Source organism: Lissotriton helveticus, chromosome 12, assembly GCF_964261635.1.
Source record: "Lissotriton helveticus chromosome 12, aLisHel1.1, whole genome shotgun sequence".
In the NCBI taxonomy this organism is placed as follows: domain Eukaryota; kingdom Metazoa; phylum Chordata; class Amphibia; order Caudata; family Salamandridae; genus Lissotriton; species Lissotriton helveticus.
Window position 1 is genome coordinate 369,855,805 of NC_136073.1, and position 14,671 is coordinate 369,870,475.

The following is a 14,671-nucleotide window of genomic DNA, read 5'->3' on the forward strand; positions in this document are numbered from 1 at the left end:
CAGTTGCCAGGACAGCACTAGGGGTATCCTCATTTTCTTCACATATAGTCCAATTTCATAGGGGGGATACAGAGTCATTCTTATCATATACACAGTCCTGTTTCTGTGTTTTCTTTTTCTTTCCTCCAGTACACATTGTGTCTGTGTAACATATGCCAATAGTAGTCCAGATCCCAAACTTCAATTACGTATGTAAAGTGAATTTTGTCATAGAATGAATAATTGAATGAAGTAATTTGTAAAGCGCTGGCTATCACTCCAAAGGAGCATCTTGGCGCTGCAAGTGGGTAAGTTGAGTGTCAAGGTGTGTGGTCTCTGATGGCGCCGTTATCAGAGGAGAGATAAAGCCAGACTATCTGGCGCTGCGAAGATCCAGGTTTACAGTCTTTTCTTAAACATGGACTCCAACTGTCTCAGTTAGGTGGGTAGATGGTTCCATGCTTTTGTTCCCAGGACTGCCATAGACTTTCCTCCTCTGGATGTCAGATGGAAATGTGGGGGTACTAACAGATTTTCCGTGGAGGATCTCAGGTTGCGATCTTTGTACTAGTACTTTTCATACCCCATTATATAGGAAAGTATTAAATAACGGTGATTGCCTCCCTCATAATCATGAAACCCCCAATTCACTGAGGTGTGGTGTTGGGAGAGCTCATCTCTTGCTAGATCGTAATGTCCCTAGACATACGTTTTATTCAAAAAGAAATTATATTTATTTTTCAATGCTAAATTAAAATATAAGGCCTGGGTAGGCAATAACCAATGTATTTGGCCTTCCATTTGTGACCAAGCCTACTGTATGCAGAGACCACGTTGAGTCAACAGTCTCCCTCGCTCAACTTGAACTGATATAACCAGAGCAGGGTCTCTTACCCCAGCTGCATAATATCAGACCTTATTTTAAAAGGTGGCTACTGATGGTTGCTTCTCAAGACCATTTTGACAGAAGCTTACAGTTTTCAAAAATCAGATGTCCAAAATCACAACATTTGGGGGATTAAGCAAGTTAGAAACACTTATTTATAGTGACCATGGCCCAACCCAAACATGGTTCATGGACTGAATGGTAGTTCTGGTTCATGAACTATTTGATACTGATCAGAATTGTTTGCAGGTGACAAAAAAAACTGTTTCATAAACCAAAAGCCTCATTACAATGGTTGAGGTCAGTGCAAGCCCACTAAAGCCGGTTGCAAACTTTTAAAAGCGCAAAAGTTGTTTACCAAACTGCAAGCTTGGTCTAAGTTACAAGGAAAGTAGCAAATATTGGGAGTGAGTTGGGGTTGGAGATTGCCTCTTTTTGCCCAAACTGACCAATGTTAGTAGTTTTTAGTTATGTCTCAATCAAAATGCTTGCTCATATATGTTTCAGTGTATATGAATGTGGTCAGTTTTAATGGGCTCAAGCCCCGTCTATAAAGGTCAAAGGCTTAACGAATGCACATTAGCAGTATTTAGCTATCAAAAGAGAGCAGTTGAATTATTTTTGGATAAAGTAAGCTATTATAATGAATTGACTTATTTGTGCTATTCTGTTTAATAGCTTGTTCGATATGGGAGGAGAATATCACTGCTATGGGTCAGACATCACCTGCACGTTCCCTGCGAATGGAAAATTCACTCCTGATCAGAAGGCCATCTATGAAGCTGTGCTTCATTCATCACGTGCTGTCATGAAGGCAGTAAAACCAGGTAAATCGCCTTTTAAGGAGGTCGCCTAATAATGAACTGTGATGATCACACAGTTCAATTAATACTTAATGTATGAGGACCATGTGGATGACTGTTCGCAACAGGAAGTCTTGCAATGTTGCATAGAAATCCGTACCTCTCTATATATATATATATGGAAATATGCATTTATCTAGCGAGGAGTTGATGGTTTTTCAGATTAGAGGAGAGGTTTCTTGTGTGCAAATTTTAATGAGCATTCCTGAAATCAGATATTTAATACACAATGAAGGATTGGTGAAAAATATGAGTCATATTACAGATCGTATATCCCGTGGTTCGAAAAAAGAACATTTAGTGATGATTCTTTCTAATATGATACAGTGGGGGGAATTTAAGGAATTACTCAAAAGTTCATTGTGGATGAATCAGACCAGACGTTGGACATATTGTTGGACTGAAAACAAGCATCCTAGGACCGGTTTCGGGCTTTCAGCCCTCATCAGCCAGGATAGCTCGACTCCAGTGGCATGGAGAGCACAGGACCCATGTCTGGGCATACTGTCCCACTCGGGTGACAAATGCAAAAAGAACAATTGATGGGCGGGATGCAGAACAATGCCATACATTCACCCCATTGAGGTCCTGGCCTGGCAGTTTGGGCTGGACTGTTCCCATTGGGCGCATGGTCAAGACTGATTTGCATAAGGCTGGGCCCAAACTGGAATGGCATGGTGAGCAAAAAAACGATGGATTGAGGTCCAGATCTCTGTACTGGGGAGCAGTCTGCAAAGAAAGTATTTTCATCAGCCAGTATGGCTTTAAAGTCGACTAATGCAACATGCCTGCTGGGACGTTGCATCCATGTGCTGATGGACTCAGCTAAGTAAGTGATTCCTGAACTCCCAGAGGATGTCCAGGGCCACTTTGTAGAGGTGCTGACGGACACTCAAGTGGCGGCCCGTCAGGTTATTCAGTCTGGACTTGACATGGCTGACTCCATTACCATGGTGATGGGTTGTACGGTGCCTACTAGGAGGCATGCCTGGCTGAGAGGATCAAAATTCTCTTCTGATGTTCAGGCCATGCTTTTGGATCTTCCTTTAGATGGCTTAAGATTTTTCGGGACCAAAGCGGACTCAGCGCTACAGCGCGTTAAGGACAGAAGAGCTACCCCTAGCTCTCTAGGTTTGTAATCTCAACCTAGGGGCTTTGGATACTGGAGATTTTGGGTATTGGGAGAGGTGGCTCCTTTTCGGACCCGCCAGCAGCAGCACCTTCAACAACAGGTGAACCCACTGTATAGAACATACAGAGGGAAGGGTAGAGTTAGTCTGCGGGGAGCTTCTCACCAACAAGTCTCCTCCTCCTCTCCTGTTCCCCTACCTAGCTCCGCAGGGAAGCAACTTTAAATCTCCCATCTTAGAGCATGTTGGACCCGTGGGGGGTCGGTTGTCCCATTTTCTACAAAATTGGAAATCTGTTGCATCATAACTTTGTTTTGAATCTTGTATAAAAGGGTTAGGCCCTTCCTTTCCGTGAGTTTCCCCCTCCTTTCCCCCATTGTCCGGGTTGGTGTTCAAAAGGACCATCTTTTGCTCCTGCAGCAGGAGGTTTTTTCCAGAGCAGGAAAGGGGTCAGGGATGCTACTCCCAATATTTTCCGACCCCCAAAAAGGACGGTCGACTGAGACTGAGACTGATACTAGACCTTAGGATCTTTAATTTTTACATCAAACAGGAGAAATTCAAGATGTTGACCCTAGCTCAGGTTCTACTGGCGCTGCAGCAGGAAGACTGGATGGTATTGAACAATTTGCAGGATGCACTTTTTCACATTCCTGTAATGAAGTCGCATCTGAAGTATCTCCGTTTTACGGTGGGGTCTCAACACTACCAGTTTGAGGTCCTTCCGTTATGTCTTACATGCGCACCATGGGTCTTCACAAAGGTGATGGCGGTGGGAGCGGCACTTCTCAGGAGGTCAGGGATTGCGGTTTTCCCCTAGCTGGACGACTGGCTGATCAAAGCAAAGTTGCCAGAGATGGTGCTGCATCATCCACAAGTAATACCACGTCTGTTGTTCGACTTAGGTTCTTCGATAAATGTACCCAAATCTCACCTGGTGCCCTCTCCGCACAATCTGTTCATAGGGGCAGTACTGGACACTACTGTGAGTCGTGCCTTCCCTCCTCCTCAGAGGATTCTATACATTCAGTCTTGATTCCAATTTTTCAAGATTGAACGGCTGCTCCAGTCCTGAAGGTGCTACGCCTGCTCGGTCTGTTCGCTTCCTGCATACTGTTGGTCAACCATGCACACTGGCACATGAAGGCACTCCAGTGGGCCTCCGCAGACAGTGGTTTCAACACAATGGAGATCTCAGGGAGGTGTTCGAAATCTCCAGAGACACTGCATTGGAGCTGTTCTGGTGGAGTGTTCCAGGCAACCTATCTCAAGGAAAGACGGTTCAACCTCCTCCTCTAGTGGTCACGGTGATAACAGATGCATTCACTCTAGGTTGGGGAGCTCATCTAGGGGATCTGGAGGTCAAGGGACTTTGGTCTCCAGAGGAAAGATTGCTTCTCATCAATCTTCTGGAATTGCAAGTGATATGTTTGGCTCTCAAGGCCTTTCTTCCCTCCATTCGCAGTCAGTCAGTTCAGGTCCTGACGGGCAACACTGCTGCGATGTTGTACTTCAGCAAACTGGGATAGAGGCTCTGCAACTCTGGTCCTGGGCTCAGGACCATCAGATTAGCGTAATTCCCAATCATCTGGTGGGGGTGCTGAATGTGCTGACAGTCTGTCGGCAATACTCGGCCGATCACGAGTGGTGTCTTCATCTGGAGGTGGTCCACCGCATTTTCAGGATGTGGGGGTTTCCTCGGTTGGACCTGTTTGCCACTCCCGATAAACGTGCACTGCCCGTCATTCTGCAGTCTCCAGTATCCGATTCAGGGAGCGTTGGGGGACGTATTTCAACTAGATTGGGGCTTTCAGCTTCTTTACGCGTTTCCTCCCGTACATTTGATTCCACGAGTTCTGAGGAGGTTTGCCAAGACCAGGCCAAAGTCATATTGATCGTCCCTGACTGGCCAAAAAGGGTGTGATACACAGACCCTCTTCACCTCTCATTGCACCCTCTGTTCCCTTTCTCTTTCAGGGAAGACCTCCTCTTGCAGTCACAAGGGCCCTTTCTACACCCCCACCTCCAGAGCTTGCACCTTCATGCCTGGAGATTGAACGGGGCACACCAGAGTTCTTTCTCTATACCCCCGGATGTGGTGGATGTTATTTTATCGGCTAGGAGACACTCCACCAAATCTGTTTATTCTGGTAGGTGGTCCCGGTTTGTTACATGGTGCTGAGAGAGATCAATTGATCCTTTGCAGGCCCATTTGTCAGATATTCTAAGTTTTGCTCTTTCCTTGGCTCAACAGGGTTGTGCAGTAGCAACAGTTAAGAGCTACTTGTCGGCCTTGTCAACCTTCCTTTGTTTACCAGACCAACCCTCTTTGTTTAAGTCTCCCATAGTCATGAGGGTCATTAAGGGTCTCACTAATCGGTTTCCTCCCACTCCGTCTATCATGCCTCAGTGGAATTTGAATTTAGTTTCTGATGGGATCCCCCTTTGACCTTCTACATAGTTGACCATTGAGGCTGCTGTCATTCAAGACAATTTTTCTGAATGCGATTACCTCTACCCGAAGGGTTAGTGAGCTGCAGGCTCTTAGTTCTAAGCCTCCTTTCACCTCTACTCATGCAGGTAAGGTGGTTCTTAGGTCCAGAGCTGCTTTCCTGCCCAAGGTGGTCACTCCCTTCCACCTAGGTCAATCGATCACTTTACCCACTTTCTATCCTTACCCTTCTAAGGAGGAGGAGAGACTTCACCGCCTGGACCCCAGGAGTGCGGTAAGCTTCTACCTGGACAGATCCAAGGACTTCAGGTTTGACGACCAACTCTTCATTGGTTACGTGGCAAAAATGAAGGGCAAGGCTGTCCACAAGCAAACACTGTCCAGGTGCATCATCCTCTGCATCAAGATCTGCTTCGCCTTGGCCAAGAAGGAGCCTCCTGAACGTATTTAAGATCATTCCACCAGAGCTAAGTCTTCTTTTTCGGCTTTAGCTAGAAGTGTCCCTGTTGTAGACCTCTGCAAGGCAGCATTTTGGGCCTCCCTCCACACTTTTGTGAAGCATTACTGCTTGGACACAGAGGTGAGGAGGGACCGCCTCTTTGCACGCTTTGTGCTTAAGGATTTTTTGGTGTAGGTAGGCGGGCACCCTCCTCCGGGAGAGGGGCTGCTTGGGGATTCAATTCAAAAGGTGAGGAATCCACAGGCAGATGTATCCATCACAAGAACAAGTTACTCACCTTTGGTAACGCTTTTTCTGGTGGATACAGTATCTGCCTGTGGATTCCTCACTGACACCACCCGCCTCCCCGTTGCCTGTCTACTTACACCAAAAGGATTATTGTTATGAAGTTCCTGTATTTCATTGTCTTTCATGATGTTGTGATGCTTTTCGCTAGGAAATGTCTATTCTTTAGTATTTCCAGCATTTTCTCTTCTCTATTTGGAGGTTTTTTGTATACTTGAGTAATGTTGTATACATTGTATACTTGTGTAAATGTTTCCGGTTCACCCTTTCGCCTTAAAGGCATGGAAAAAGTGGGTGGAACTGACATCAGCACACAAGATCTTCGTGTGGCTCTGAAGACGTCGCGTGGAGTTGCATGCGGAGCCCTTCCATTGTGACGTCCTCCTCGATGTGGGAGAGCTGTGAAAAAAGTTTCAGCAGAATGCTTCGCGAGGGATAATCCAAAAGGTGAGGAATCCACAGGCAGATACCATATCCACCAGAAAAAAAACATTACTGAAGGTAAGTAACTTGTTCTTCTCTGCTGCTGCAGAGTGCTTCTTGCACTCCCCTGCAGCTCTCAGCCTGCCGGTTGGGTTGGGACTTCCACTGTCGACTCTGTATGGTCCCCGGCCTGGTTAGTGGAGATGCTATGCCGCAATACACCACGGCCTGGGAGGGGAGCGGGGCTTGGAGGCCGCTTTATTCCAACTGCGGGCGCTGTTACTCGGTCCTCCTGCATGTAGCCTCTCTTGGACCAATCGAGGCCTACATAGCTCCATGCGACTGCCAATGCCTTCAGGCCGACCTGATAATGCCAGATTGGGGTGGTCCCCCCCTGCTGATTTATTCTTCCCCCTCTTCACACTGTGGGCGAGGGGCAGCTGGCCCTTTGATGCCCCTCTTTCGCCTCCGAGGACCTTCATCTTTCCCTTCTGGGAGTGGTGACACCATTGGTCTGACCTTGGTCATTGGAAGCTATTGTTCTGCTTGTGACCCCCACTGACACACACTGGGATATGGTGAGACCCTGGTTGTTGCGCTGCCTGGTATCCTTGGCCTTGCTGTGGCCCTCTGCACCACATGCTGATTCTACCTAAATTCTGGCCCCTCAATTAGGTTGCTGCATTTGGGTGGAGGGGAGGACTGGGGCCCCTCTACAGGGCTAGCCCACTGGACACTGGGGGGACTGGGTCTGCTCGTGTCCCCCATCGGTAGCTCCTTGGGGTGAGGCAGTTGACTTTGACCATCCTAGAACATCAGTTACCACCCTTCGCTGCTCTGCAGAGTACACCATTATTCAAACAAAGGCAAAAACGAACATAGGCAAGCCATACTATCCTTTGAGGCCTAACCCACACTGCTGGGATGGACCTGGAAGAGATGGCGCAGAGTGCTGAAGGGGATGGGGGCCGTACCACAGCCTCAGACATCAAGTCCATGTTCCTAGAACTCAAGCATAGGCTGAACAGCATTGACACCACAATTGACCTCCTTACTACTTGATTCGACCAACTCAAAGGAAAGGTAAAGAAGCACGAGGAATGCATTGGTCAGATGGAGCACCGCCTGTCTGATGTCTAGGATTCACATACATCCTCCTGTAGACAAATCCTCTGTATGGGAAATGTGCTGGAAGTCATCAATAATAACAATGAGGAACTTGATGTACATAACCTGCACATTACTGGTGTCCCTCAATTGACAACCATGGACAGGTTAGAGTCCTACGTTGGAGCCATGCTCCAGGCCCCTTTGGCAACAACCTCTCCCTAGTTTACATCATTTAACAGGTGCATCACTCCTTGGGACCGCTTCCTCCTCTTGGGGCCTCAGCCAGGCCTATTGGGACTCCGCTCTTGAATTATAGAGATAGGGAAACAATCCTGGTCCTAGCACAAAAAATCCAGCCCCTTCAGTATCAGGGCAACACCATCTCATTGTATTCGGACTTCACCCTGACAGTGCAGGCTGCTCTTCGAATTCTTGCCTATCAAGTGCACATTGCAGACAACTGGCACCACCTACTCACTCTATCTTGTGAAGCTTTGCATCAATCACAGCGGGAAATCCTAATATTTTACGTATCCAAAGTTTGCCTCAAAATTCACCCGTGGCCTGGGTGCCCCTGCAGACTGACATGGGGCCTTCACTGGGAACTTGCGTTGAAGCCATACCAGTGACTGCGACTACATGTTAACTTTTGATGCCATCTGGTGGGGTCCCTGCTCACTGACCTGCTGTCCGCTCTGATGACGAGGATGCTGCTGATGGTGGGGCAGTTCCTGGGGTCACAACACACACTATCCTATCCCGGACTGGGCTACCATTGCTCATCAACTCTTCCTCAACTCCCTTCCTTGTTCCCATCCCTGGCCACCCAGCCATACCCTGGCTGGGGTGATCACAGGAATCTCTTGGCTCCTCCAGGGGAGGAGGATTCCCTACTTTTTACCAGATTGTGTTTTTTTTTATTTTTTGAGGGGTTGCGTGGATTACGGGAACTTAACTCATTGGGTGGCTTGAGGTGGGGGGTGGGAGTACTGGATGTACTGGATGGGAATTGCTTTAGCTGTTGCACACCCATTATATCTTTTAGCTTGGTCAGACTCATGTACTGCTACCGGTTCTCTCCCCTTTATGACTGCAATATGTAGCCATGGGACCCTACACCTTCCTTGATGACAAATGTCTCCCGTTAAATGTCCCACCTGGAATATTAGGGAGCTCAATGACGGGCTCAAATTGCGACTGGTACTTTCGTTCCTGAACAGCCACCACATCTACATATGCATGTTGAAGGAACTTCACTTAACCGAATCCGGGCAAGGCAAAATGGGTGGCTTGAGGAGGACCACGTCTCCGTCTATTCTAGTTATGCAAGGGGAGTCGCTATCCTTTTCTGCAAAGGGTAACCGTGGTGCACAAGTCAGTGATATGCAACACACAGGGTCGGTATGTTATTTTAGCAGGGCACTTGCATGGCCACCTACTAATCCTCACATCGGTCTACACCCCGAATGTGGACGACCCTGCCTTCTTTGCAGAGGTATGGTGCCTGACAGCCTCCTTGGGGCCTGGTTCAGTCCTCTGGGGTGGAGACTTTAATGTGATCCTAGATGACCGAATATTCAGATCTAGTGCATCACGTCATCTGCACCGAGAGGCCGCTGCTCAATTAGACACACTCCTGGTAGACCATGACATCACAGACATCTGGCGACTTAAGCTTTCCACTAGCACGGAGGACACCTGCATCAACTTCACTAACAATACATTGTCCAGGATAGACTACTGGTTGATAATGAAGGATGCTGTTTCTTGGACAAATGTTGTTACACACTTACCTCAAACGCTGTAGGACCACACCCATTTATTGCAGGAGATTACCACTCCTCACGTAGTTGAGTGGGCTTTCACCTACAAGCCCCCATCCAAATGCCCTTCGGGTTGCATGCTGAGATTTGGCAAGCCATTACTGACTAGTTTAATCTCATCTAGGTAGTCATCTGCTGGACATGCATAGCTAAGCAAGCCGGGATACTCCGGCAATGCGTAGGACCCTCGCGCAATTGGAGCCTGATCTCTAGGCATTGGTGATCCACTTCTTCTCAACCAATGATGCGCGCACTCTGGCACTAATAAAAATCAACCTGCTAGAGTACAAGGAGGCAGCAATCGGGGTGATACACTGCCTTGGCTGGAAGGCGGAGGACAGGTGTTCTTGGGAGGGCGACAGGGCAGTCAGGACACTGGCCAGTCTACGTCACAGACCTTGGGCTAATGGCCACATCATGGAGCTACTATATTATCAGCAGGTAGTCCACACAAGCAACGACAATATCAAACATGTCATGACCGAGTTCGACACTAATCTGTACTCTGCCACACTCCCATATAATGCCATGGACTATCCTCCTACTTTGACACCATACAATTGCTCTGGCTGGAGGATGCTCACCCTAAATTCCCTAGATGAACCCTTCACTACTGATGCTATTGTACAGGTGATTCGCAGCCTGCTGGGGGACAAAACACGGGGCCGAAATGGCCTCACTGTAGCCATCTATAAAGAATATGCCCAAACATTAGCTCCCCATCTCTTAGCTATGTATGAGGAATCCCAGGCGAGGGGAGTACTGCCACCCTCACTTTGTGAGGTGCTCATTGTCACTGTCCAGAAACCAGTTAAATCCCCAATGCTCTGTGACTCCTGCAGACCGTTATCCGTTCTAAATGTGGATATTAAGATCTTCGCCAAAGTGATTGCCTCCCGCAGGGTTGTGTCCTGGCCCCCACACAGTTCTTCTTGTTGCTTGCTGACCTCCCAGGGTGTTGGAAGCAACTCCGTCCTATTCACCAAAAGATGGGGTTTGCCACGAGTCGGGTCTACTCTTTGCAGATGATTTGGCAAACTTGGACCTGACCCAAGTCGGCCCGCAGGGGAAGTTGACCAGATTTAATAATTATTGTGAGGGTAATAAATTAAAGGTGAATCCGGAAAAAAACAAAAATAATGCCTTTCAGAAAAAAAGTTAAGCCGTATAAGTGGCTCCTAAGTAATAGCAGGATTGAGGTTGCATCGTCTGGTAAGTACCTTGGTCTGACGTTCATAAGACAGTTGAGCTGGGTCCTGCATAAAGAATTGGTGGAGATGAGAGCAGCAGCAATGATGGAGGGCCATGTCCGTTTTAAGAATACCTTTGGTGGCCCTTCCTGGTCTCCCCTTTTGACAGCCTACAAGGCAATGGTTCCTACTCTGTCTTTTAGGGGGCCGAGGTATTGTCACTAAGTATGAAGGGAAGTTGGGAGAGATGTTAGAGAAACTGTGTGAAAAAATTGTCCGCTCTCCGAGAAAGTGCAATGAGCCAGGCAATAAGGCTAGAAGGGAACAAGCAGGCCTGTAATTTTTAGCCTATAAAGCAACCCTGCGGTTTTTGGATAAACTTTGGGTCTCGGAGGTACAGAAGGTATCAGCCTTATGTGCTGCTGAAATAGGAAACAGTGAATTAAGGTGGGCAGTGAAGGTCAGGAAAAGGTTAGTTGCTATTGTGGGAACTTTAAAAATGGAGTTAAAGATAACAGAAGCCTCCCATCTTTCTAAAGATGAATTCAAAATTGCCTGTGAAAGAGAGTCCAGAGAGGCTGATATGGAGTATGTAGGGAATAGACCCTCTACAAAGTATATGGTAGAATCTTGGGAAAACAGGCGGGCATTTCCATATTTATCAGCACTTCCTGATGCCCCGCTACACTTAATTCTATTAAATTTTCGGGTAGCCTTAAATGATCAATAGATCCATAAAAATGTGAAGTTCTTTTAGATGCAGCAAATAACTGCACATGTAGTTTGCGTTTCCAAAATTTCAATGTTCATCTGTTACTTGACTGTTGTAATTTTAATAGGTTTCTCAGTTTAATTTTAAAAATGCTTTTTTATAAGATAGGATATAAATCATGGTAATGATGCACTTACTCTTTTTTTGAACATGGAATTTTTAGATGTGGCATGCGCCCTAGCAATGTTTTCTAAAATATGCTTGGGGGCGTGGTCTTGCCAGCAATGTGGTGAGACGCACGTTGGGAGAGCTCCGGCCGACGTCTACTAAATTAAGCTAATTTAGCAGAGCTGGGGGGCCATTGCTGCCATTCTTGGGGGGGCCCGGACGGCTGACAGTGTGGGGCACAACTTGTTGAGCCGAAATCTGCCTGGAGGCGACTGGAGTGCAATTGCCGTGAGAGATCGGCTGACGAGAGGAGCCGCCCGCCATTTTGTGGTGCCAGCAGCGGAGTCCTTTCGTGGCGCGGTGAGGGCGGCCCTCTGTGCCCCGGCGGCCTCCTTGTTTCCCTCCTCTACGGAGTCAGATGACACAGCGGCGGAGATACCAGGGGGCACGAGTGAGTGGCTGACCCGACACCGGGGAGAAGATCGGAGGCGGGCTCATGGGCGGCATCCTGCAGGCCACAGCGGGAGCGTCCCCCGGAGTCCGAGGAGGCGGGTGACTTCCATTTGGCCTGACGGGGCCCTCCTATGAGACACAGGCCCTGGTGGGGCTGAGTCCCGGTACCTGACGGCCGTTGAGGGCTTCCCCCGGCGGAGCGGGTGAAACACTTGAAGGCACCGGCAAGCTGCACAATACTGCGTGGAGGGCCCACCATCTTGAGGCCTCCGGGCAGGGGAGCCCCAGAGGAGCAGTGCTAGCTGTTCCTGTGCTCTGGGAGCCCGGGAACTGTATTTGGCGCAGGCCTTGACAGCGGAGCGACAGGGGTGTAGAACCCAGCGGCCACAACACAAGCGGCAGGCCGGGGGTACGCGGACGGTCCCACAACTAGAGTGGAGGTACTGTCTCCGCCTACGGGAGGACAGGGCTGGCCCCCCTGACTGCGCCGGAGCTGATCTGTGGAGGAGGCAGTGCATCAACCACAGTAGGGGACGGCGGAAGAGACTCTGCCGGTGAGTGCGAGTATCTGGCCTTGGGGGGCCTGCCGGGCTGACGGCTGCCATTTTGCACCTGGTGAGCACACTGCCTGTACAGACTTCTCTGGGCCATAGAGGGCCCCTGGAGTGGGCACCTTTGTAACTCCGGGTAGCGCTGCGGCCTCCTGTGTGCCCGGGCCTGTCGCCCTGAGCCCCATTTGCCCCCTGGAGCTGCCGCGGGGCAGGTGGCAAGACTGCAGGCCCCCTGGTGATGTGGCCGCCATCTTGGGGACAGTAACTGGTGAGCGCGTGGCCTTGAGGCAGTGCTGTGGGCCTTGAGCTGAAGATTCCCCTGTGTGGAGCTTTGGCCCCTGCGAGACTGGGACGATTGCCTTGGGTCCCACCTGCCTCCTTGAAGTTGGAGTGGGGCGAGTGCTGGGCCTGACTCGGATACCATCCTGAGCCTATGGGGGCTGGGCGCATGCTTTCGCGGGTCACCGTGGGCCCTGAGGGCACGCTGTGGGCCTCGCGGGAGACGCCGGGTACGGGCATTGCTGCAATCATATGAACAGCCACGACCACCTGCGTACTTGGGCCTGTTGCATTGGACTTACCTACCCTCTTGGAGCTTGTGCGGGGCCTGCGGACCCATGGGTAGCCTGCTGCGTGGGGATGGTGCCTTCCTTGTGGAACCAGCTGTGAGGACGCCTGCCACGTGGGGTGGAGCGGACTGGGATAGCCACTGCTATTGATTTCTTCACTTGCCCCACCCCACTTGAACACTAAGCTCTGACCCTGCTGTCTTGCAAAGGTGATGCGGTACACGCTTCACTGGATATTGATGACCACATCGTCGACAGGCATCACAGGCCATTAGGGGGACCGGATGACTAGTATCCTCGCCACTGCTGTTTTCCCATGGGGCCCCTGCATCTGACGTGTACTTGGCAACCAGACGCCCCTGCAGACAATCCTACGAACCCTCGCTGCCCTTTGCAACTGGCACTCTGCAGGACGTCTACGGATTAGCAATGACACGCTCCAAAGGGGGCAAAGAATCCTCAGTGGCGACCCCCAGGGACAATCCTGTAGCGGCAATGTGGGGCAAGGCGGGCTCGTCTGCCCCTGCGGAGGTGGCTCCGCAGGCTGGAGGGGACTCGCCGCCTGTAACGCAAGCGTTTATGGCCTCAATCATGTCCGAACTAAAGACTGAAATAGGCTCCCTGCGCACTGAAGTGCATTCCTGTGTTTAGGAACTCAAGAAAGATGTTACAGACCTGGGCGAACGAGTGGGCGGGCTGGAAAAGACAGTTGACGCCCGTACGGAGGACTAGGAGCAACTGTGGCAACTCCTGGCCACCCTGGAAGAACAGCATATAGAATTGCAACTGAAGCAGTAGGACCTGGAGAATCGGAGTCGCCGGCACAACCTCCGCCGCATTCGGGGGGTTCCTCTCGGGGCGGAAGGGAAAGACATTATGACTTACATGGCACAGCTCCTCCACAAGGTCTGGGGGGATGATGACGCTTCCCCGCCGGCCCTGGACTGGGCCCATCGAGTCTCCGGGCCCGCGGGCAGACCAGGCGTCTTCCCCGACATTTTAACTAGGGTCCACTTCTTCACAGAAAAAGAGGCTATACTCAGGGCAGCGTGAGCTAAACAGGATCTCACCTATGATGGGAACAAGATCCAGATCTTTCAGGATCTAGTCCCTAATACCTTAAGACAACACTTAGGGGTAGATGTAGGTAGTTCCGATTTACCTACTCTTAAATACCGAATTTTACCGATTCGGTATTTAAGAGTAGGTAAATAGGAAGGGGGGAGATGTAGGTATTACAGATTCTGTAAATACCGAATCGTTAAGATTCGGCATTTACCGAATCTGTAAATACCGAATCGGTATTGCCCATTGATTCCTATGGGCCTTGAAGCCCATAGGAATCAATGGGCAATACCGATTCTGTAATTACAGAATCGGTAAATACTGAATTTGGCAAGGGTGCAGGGGGTGTCACTTTGACACCCTCTGGCACCCCAAAAATAGGCATATGCGCCATGTGGCACACAGACATGCCCTAAGGGCATGTCTGTCTGTCACATGGCTAGGTGTGCATGCACACATGTGCATGCACACCTGAATTCGGTATTTTAACACCCAATTGGATTGGGTGGTAAAATACCGAATTTGTAGGGCCTTTGGGACTCCGAAAAGTCC

General features: G+C 49.6%; 1 protein-coding gene across 1 annotated transcript in view; it reads left to right on the forward strand.

Moving 5' to 3' along the window:
* Window positions 1–14,671, forward strand: part of PEPD (peptidase D) — a 166,078-nt gene that overhangs the window by 112,615 nt on the left and 38,792 nt on the right. The window contains exon 12 of the mRNA XM_078670283.1: window positions 1,544–1,692. Coding sequence (XP_078526409.1) covers window positions 1,544–1,692 — 149 coding nt within the window. The remainder of the gene's footprint in view (window positions 1–1,543; window positions 1,693–14,671) is intronic.